Source organism: Aplysia californica, unplaced genomic scaffold (assembly GCF_000002075.1).
Source record: "Aplysia californica isolate F4 #8 unplaced genomic scaffold, AplCal3.0 scaffold00082, whole genome shotgun sequence".
Lineage (NCBI taxonomy): Eukaryota > Metazoa > Mollusca > Gastropoda > Aplysiida > Aplysiidae > Aplysia > Aplysia californica.
In genome coordinates this window covers 1,622,510-1,630,330 of record NW_004797352.1, presented here as the reverse complement: position 1 = coordinate 1,630,330, position 7,821 = coordinate 1,622,510, and the positions used below count along the sequence as shown (strand labels likewise).

At 60.9% G+C, this 7,821-nt stretch overlaps 1 protein-coding gene across 1 annotated transcript in view; it reads right to left on the bottom strand.

Moving 5' to 3' along the window:
* LOC101856502 (mucin-17) overlaps window positions 1-7,821 on the bottom strand; it is a gene marked incomplete at both ends in the record, with an annotated part of 12,082 nt that continues 4,261 nt past the window's right edge. The window contains 1 exon segment of the mRNA XM_013080356.1: window positions 1-7,660. Coding sequence (XP_012935810.1) covers window positions 1-7,660 — 7,660 coding nt within the window.

Sequence of the window (7,821 nt, the reverse complement as noted above, 5' to 3'; positions counted from 1 at the left end):
CTGAGGGAGACCAGACGTCTCTTGCTCAGGGACATCGGGGAACTGGAGGGTTTGGGAGACTGGGGGGGGAGGAAGGTGCTCCCTTCTGACTTGTGGGGTCTGATGGATGGTGGGTGGCCGGTGAAGGGGACGGGGGAGGGGTGGGTGTGGGCGTTGTCTGGTGAGGAGGAGGGGGAGGAGGGAGGCGTGGGGATACACTGCAGGGACAGGGACAGAAGGCTCTCAAGGTCGGGGGTAGACCACGAATCCCCGACACTGACCTCGGTGAACAGACGCGAGTCGCCACATTCCGAGATCTGTTTACGGACACCGGCGTTGTTGAGCTGGCCAGACTGGCTGTGTGGGTCGTGGTCTGGGGCTGGTGCCACGCCCCACGGAGCCCAACACTCGCTGGTCCACGCTTTGTCCTCCTCCGAGCACAGCTGGGACGTCTGGTCTTGTTGCCGTGACGACTTGCCGGAGGGGGCTACGCTCAGAGCCGAGTCAGGGCGCAGCGGCATGAAGATGGTGGCCGGTGAGGTGAGCTCTCGCCGCCCGCACTCACCCAACACGGACATCATGACGGGGCTGGGGCTGACACTGCTGCTGCTCACGTCTGACACGGGCGTGGCACTGACACTGCTGTATCCCGCGTCAGTCGCGGGTGTTTGGTTCAACGACCGACTGACCCGGGTGTTCTCCGAGTTTGGTCTTGTGGCCGACCACTGACGCAGCAGACCGTCGACAGGCGTGCGACTGATGGAGCGGTCAGGGAAAGGGTTGCCACCCATACAATCGCTCGATGTTGCCCTGTTGGACGTTCTTGTCACAGAAGCGTTGTTCGAGACATCTTTGCTTTTTGCGGCGGCGATAGATCTTGGGGCACAGCTCATGTCTGGCGACGAGGACAGTGCCGTGAAACAAACGCCTTTGTGGAGACTGTCCCCGTTGTAGGACACGTTGAAGGTGTCAAGGTCGATGGTTGTGCTCATCACTGACGTGTCCACGGGGGCCTTGACCTTCAGCTTGTCCAGGGAGCCGGCACAGAGCAAGTGGTCTACTGGGGTTCTGCTCACAGCGCGCTCCAGGCTCTTACATGGAGACTTACTCACAGGGACCACGCTCTTCATCAGCCGATCCACCGGCGTCTTTGTCAGCGACCGGTCGACAGGTGTCCTTGAGCGCATGCCCTCCACTGGCGTCTTCGTCAGAGACCTGTCCACTGGGGTTTGGGTTCGAGACCTAGACACAGAACCGTCCGTGGGTCTGTCCACCACGACACTGCTCGACTTCTTCCCGCTCTGTCGCTCCACGGGAGTTCTCCCCCAAGCCGCAGAGTCGGGAAGTTTTCCCGCTACAATGTCCACAGGCGATTTTCTCACCGGCCGCTCGCCGCTGGCCCGTTCTACAGAGGAGCGTCTGGTGAGTCTGGCGGGCCCCACGGGGCTGAGGAACGTGCCGCTGGACAGATTGGTGGAGGTCAGGCTGGGGTCAGTGCTGCTGGACAGGTTGGTGGTAGCCTTCACAGCGGAATCATTGCTGGTCAAACACTTGGCAGATTTCATCCCACCTGAATCACCGGCCGACAGTTGAAGCGATTTCTCCGCATCTCCGACACCTGGCAACATGGCTCCCGGCTGGGTGACCACATTGAGCTGCGACAGTTGTGGGGGGAGAGTGTGGCGTGACTCCGCCCCACAGCTGAGCACCGAGCGACTTCTCAGCACAGCGCTGTCCTGGCAAACAGCCCCGGCCTTGCTACCCTCCACTCCTGGCTTCACACCCGGACAGCCGGGGAAATCTGGCACGGTGTTGGGAACGGACAGGCTTCTCAAGACTCTCCACGTGTTCATCCCCGCCACGTCCGCAGCCACCGCCTGACACCCGCCCACCCCCTCACACGGACTCTCGGGCTCCCCGCTGCTGACTGGGGGAATCCCCTTGGTGTTGAAAGGATTCATCAACAGAGAGTTCAAAACGTCGGCCTTGGAACTAGCCGCTCTCGAAGACATCGATTCTGTGATGAAGTCAATGATGTCTGACGGGAGTTCGTTGTCTTCTGATGTCCCCGAACTTTGACCTTTGTGTGTCACATCATCACCCCCAGTACAAGGAACTGGCAAATTGACGGTACAGACGTTTGTGTCGACTGACAACCCGAGAGCACCTGGCAAAGATTTCGACGGTGGATGTGAAGAAAAAACTCCCATGCACAGTTCACCCATTGCTTGTTTTTCCTGCAACAGACATTGCCAGATTTCCTGGCTGGGAGTAGATCCCTCCACTCTGGCGACCGATGACGACCGCACGACTCGACCGTCGGCCGCTGGAGCGACATGACAGGTGGAAGAATTCGCTCTGTCCTCATTTCTCAGAATCTCGTTGACACAGGATCGGCTCCGCCTCGGCTCCACGCCCTTCACCCTGCTTGTCCTGTCCGGCTGTTTGGGCCGACTGTCCACCATTTTGTTCTCTCGCTGGCCGGACACGCCCGTCTGCTTCGACCTGGACAGTTGCTCCCTGGCCTCGCTGGCGCACAACTTGTCCAGCTGCTCCTTGGCACTCAGGATTTTCTGGTAGGACCGCAGCGCGCTGTCGCTTATCTCATACGGAGGCTTGTTTTGCTCGTTGGTCCTCAGCCTGTCTTTCGCTCGGTGGCGAGAGGAGGATTTTGTGGAGCGCGCGGCGACGGCCACGGAGGTTTTGTGGTCAGACATGTCGGAGAAGAGGCGGTGGTCCAGCGCGGGCTCTGTGTCCAGGAGCGCGTCACTCTCCAGGCTCTCAAGGTTGAGGCTCACGTTTCTGCGACTGCCGCGAGGCGGGGAGGTAGGGGTGGAGGAGACGGGCCCCGAGAACTTTGTGGCTTCCCTCCCCTGCCCGCTGCTGCTGGTGCTCCAATCCTCCGTGGTTCTGACCGCAGCATGTTTGGAGCTTCCTCCTTGAGACAGAGTGTTCAGCTTTCCGTGAGTAGAAGACAGCGTGTTGGCCTCGTTCTGAGCTCGGCTGCTGCTCAGTTTCCTAGCGCCGGTAACAGCGTCAGTCCCAGAGTCTTGTCCTGGCCCTGCCACGACACGCTGGTCCCTCGGTGGTTGCACAGAGCCCGCGGTCTGACCCTGGCACATTTTGGCCTTGAGGGAGTTGAGGGCTTGCAGCGTCTGCTTGACCGTCATGGACTTTGAGGTTTCTATAAGTCCCAGCAACGTCTCTGTGTCTGGGCCGACCTTGTCCAGCTCCGTTACTGTCTTTGACGTGAGCGCCGCCGCCACATTCGATCCTGCTCTCCCAGAATTCAAATGGGAACCTGTCTTGTTTTCTCCGTTGATGATAAATACGTCGTCATCACACGGTTCTTTCCCAGCGGCCGCTCTGAAACAATAAGACGCACCATTCACTGCCAAATCTGGACAACTTTGCGATCCAGTGACAGGGGACTCGGTCACACAGCTGCCGAGAGAGGTCTCCGACACGCCAGGCATTTCCTGCCCCGATGTGTTCTGTCGCTTCTTGCCAGCCTGACCGTCTTCCCTGCTGCGACTGGCCTTTCGTTTACGAAGCACTTGCTGTGTCTTGTCACTTCCTGCGTCTTCCTTCCCCGTGGAGCAAGCGGCGTGACCACCGGTCTGCGACTCTCCCTGTCTGCCCGCCCCCTCACCCTGCCCGTCTGTCTGGCGACCCACCTGTGAGGGAAGTACCACCAAGTTCCCCGCCCCCGCGCCGGTCAATGTCTTTGCCTCACCGGTCAGTGTCCTTGCTTCACCGGTCAGCATCCTTGCTTCACCGGTCAGTGTCCTTGCTTCACAGGTCAGTGTCCTTGTCTCACCCGTCAGTGTCCTTGTCTCACCCGTCAGTGTTCTTGTCTCACCCGTCAGTGTCCTTGTCTCACCCGTCAGTGTCCTTGTCTCACCGGCGACGTTTCCCTCGGAGGTCTTGTTGACCACACATGGGTGGAACGCGGAGAGTGTGGCGTGTCGCTGGAGGCTGCTCTCAAACGACTGGCAGGTGGGTGGCGCCTCTTTGTCTCTGGCTGGACGAGCATCTGTGCTGGTGGGTGTGGGCGGGGCGAGCCTGCTGTCCTGGGGGGTTCCTGGCCTGATCTGACCACTGTTGACCAGCCCCGGCTGACACGTCTGGTTCTCCTTGGCACTGGCTAGCTGGCTCAGCTCTGACAGGAGAGCCGAGGAGGAGGAACGCGACAGGAACAAGTTGGCTGGCTGTTGTTGCTGTTGCTGTTGTTGCTGCTGTTGTTGTTGTTGTTGTTGTTGCTGCGGCGCTGCTGTCTGTGGGGTGGCTGGGAGAGAGACGGGCGTGGTGCGGGGTGTGGAGAGGACTGGTGTGCACGCGGTGGTCTCGCACTGTGGCATGCTCTGAGCGTTGCTAGTGGACACACTTGGGGATATGGAGACTGCTGAGGAGAGGTGTGGGACCACGCTCGGAGATACAGCGGCAGCCAATGAGAGGTGTGGGACCACACTCGGGGACACAGCGGCAGCCAATGAGAGGTGTGGGACCGCGCTTGGGGACACTGCGGCGGCCGATGAGAGGTGTGGGACCACACTCGGGGACACGGCGGTGGCCGAAGAGAGGTGTGGGACCACACTTGGGGACACTGCGGCGGCCGATGAGAGCCAGGTCTCAGTGTGGGGGATGCTGATGTACGACTGACCTTGGGCATCCGGCCCAAACACGTGGGCTTTGATCTCTGAGATGTTGACCACGGACTGCCCCTTGTTGCTGGGCGTGGCTTTGACCACACTGAAGTTCTTAGGCGACAGGTTGCTGCGACACAACTGATGGAAGCCCGGGGGGAGGGTGGGGGCGGGGGGCACGCTGTCTAGCGCGTACTTGTTGCCCTGCCCGTCTTCCACGATGAGCGTGGTGTGCACAGCTTGGCTCACAGACGGAACTTTCTCCACGGAGCTGGGGGACAGAATGATGAGGTTGCCAGATTTACTGGAGGAAGTGTCGACAGGTTTGACGTTGGCGCCGCTGGGCTCACAGGGAGACGTTTGTGGCTTGAGGCCGGCCAAGGTCAATTGTGGCTTGATGACTTTGGGCAGGATGGGGGCGGACCGGGGAGAGAGCAGTGGTGTTGTGAGGGGTGGGGCAAACCCCGTGGGCTGGGAGACAGGCTCCAGGATCAGAGTCGGCGTCATGATTCTCGCCGCTGCCGCCTCGGGCACGCCAGGTTTGACAGACCCAGCGTCCTGGCCAACAGCCAGCAGAACGTCGGACGACAGGATGCCCCGGGGCGGGGACACACCTAGGATCTCCGAGGACATCTGCACGTTTAGCTCCCCTTGGTAGTTGGTCACCAGATTGACGAAGAGATCTTTGGCCGAGTGCCAGCGTTTCTCCTTGAGGATAGTGGCCACGGGCCGCATGTCTTTCTTCTGAGGGGACGGGGTGGTGGCCGCCGGGTGGAGCTTGGGCCGGATCGGCGTGAACCGACTCTTGACACATCGCTTGGCGGCACTCAGGGGAGACGATGAGTTAGTGCCGTGGTGTACCTGACTGTTGGTGCTGCCCGAAGATTTGGGTCGCGCCCCTTGGCAGGTGGCGGTCGCACAGCAGGAAGTGGAGAGTGAGCTGCCCGAGTCGTCGTGTGTGTGTTTCCTCCCTGTGTTGTGTTGCGACGTCACCACATCACCGACCTTGAGCGGCGGTGTGGGGGTCGTCACGGATGACCTCAGCTCACCCCCGCTGCTCTTCTTCCCCGCACTGACAGGCACGGCGACCACCACTGTGTCGCTGACACTGGGGGGCGCTACGTCTGACGAGGCCACTTTGGCAACAACTTCCATGCTTCTGTCGCTGTCGGAAGTAGCGAAGGACGTGTCCATACTCTCCTCGCTCTGAGACTGGCCCGATTCCTTACTACTGAACAGCGAGCCTGCACTGCTAGAGAGGACAGACACAGGGAGGTCGGAGGTCGACGAACGACTCAGCACAGGCTCCGAGGTACCGCAGCCAGACTTGAGAGCCAGGCCGGCGGTCGTGTTCCCGGACATGGCGGTCTCTGGTGTGTCAAGGTCGGCCACTAGCGGCGAGGCCCCCTGCTGTTTCTGGCTGGTGACGGGGACGAAGGCGCTGCGGCTGGAGAGAGAGGAGAGGAGGCTGGGGCTGTCTGTGCCCTGTGACAGACTGGAGGTCAGACGCAGTCTCACGTCTAGCAGGTCCGAGGAGGAGGAGGAGAGGGGCCGTGATTGGTCGGCCAGGCGGGCGGGGGCCGGGGACCAGTCACTGGAGGAGGAGAGAAGGGAGTTGAGGATGTTGTACGACTGGCCCGAGCTGGCGGGCGTCGTCCATGTGTTGGCCCGTGTCGTCCAGGCATCGGCCAGTGTCGTCCAGGTGTCGGCGGGTGTCGTCCAGGTGTCGGACAACGTCTTGGAGGCCTGTAGGTCGGGGCAGGAAGCCACCACGTGCATGCTGCTCTTGGAACAGTTGATGACCACTGGCTTCTGGACACAGTGGAACTTGTGGTCACTGCTCGCACCGGACAGCTCTGTCTTGGCCCGCCCATCCAGCCCGTCGTCCGTGTGAGACTTGCCATGTTTCCGCTGACCTTTGGAGGACTTGTGGGGATGGTTCAGCGTCTTGTGTTGTGGTCTGACCACCCCGTGCCCCCCCGCCTCACTCGACTCTCGTGCCACGCCCACCTTGCCCTCACCCACCACCTCCCCCGTGTTGTCCCCAGCCATGCTGAGCTCATCGCTGGACGCCGCGGTCTTCCCCTCCTTCTTCCTCTCGTCACGCGGCATCCCGTTGTACACGGTGGGGCAGGAGAAGGGGCGGGCGGGCGTGGTGGGCCAGCGGCTAGCGGGGCAGTCATTGGTCCAGTCCACATCCTCCGGGTGTTTGAAGACGCCAAGCGAGGTGATGCATCGTCTCTTGGTGGTGGAAACCTGGTCGGGGCTGATGCTGGTCGCGATACGTTTGTGGTGCAGGAGGAGCGAGCCCGCGCCCACCGCCGGCAGCCCACAAACCGCGTGGGACATGGTGCTCAGGGAGGAGATTCCCGACAGATTGGATGTGGAGTCGAGAGAATAGACGGAAGACGTGGGCGAGATCAGGGTCGCATTGGTCGTCGACGCAGTCCCGATAGACACTTCCACAGGCCACGTCATCGTTATTCCTCCGACGGGACCGCCGGCCATGTTGTTGTTGTCTCCACCAGCTGCCTCGTCTCTCCCGAGCGAGGGTGTGGTGTTTTTCCGCGACTCCCTGTGGCTGAGAACAGCGCTGCTACTGATGCACCTCTTAGGCTTCACCATCACTCCCTCCCCTCTGTCGTTACAGCAGACTGCCCCGGCACTCGCCCCCGCCCCACCCACGCCGCCGTCAGACGAGTCGCACAGCCAGGTGGAGTCGAGGGAGTCGGACAACAGCGAGGTGGTGAGCCGGGGCTGTACAGAGATACAGCGCGCTGTCTTCCCCGGGACCATACACAGCAGCGCCGTGCTCGTCCCACCACTTGTGGCCACCGGCGGGGAGTCTCCGTGATGTGTGCCTGACCGCTGCTGTGGCTGCTGTTGTTGCTGTTGCTGCTGCATTTGTTGTTTCAGCCGGTCCTTGTGCTCGCGGATCAGTTTGTTCTGTTGCAGTTTCCGCTGAAGGAGCAGCTGTCTCTCCTGGTGGCGGATCTGGGACCACGTCTTGTCCTTGTCTTCTACCCGGGACAGGCCTGGGGGGGGACCACAGAGGAATAGGAGGAATACAACAGGGGAATACTGGAGACATACAACAGAGGAATACCACAGAGGAATACTGGAGACATACAACAGAGGAATACCACAGAGGAATACTGGAGACATACAACAGAGGAATACCACAGAGGAATACTGG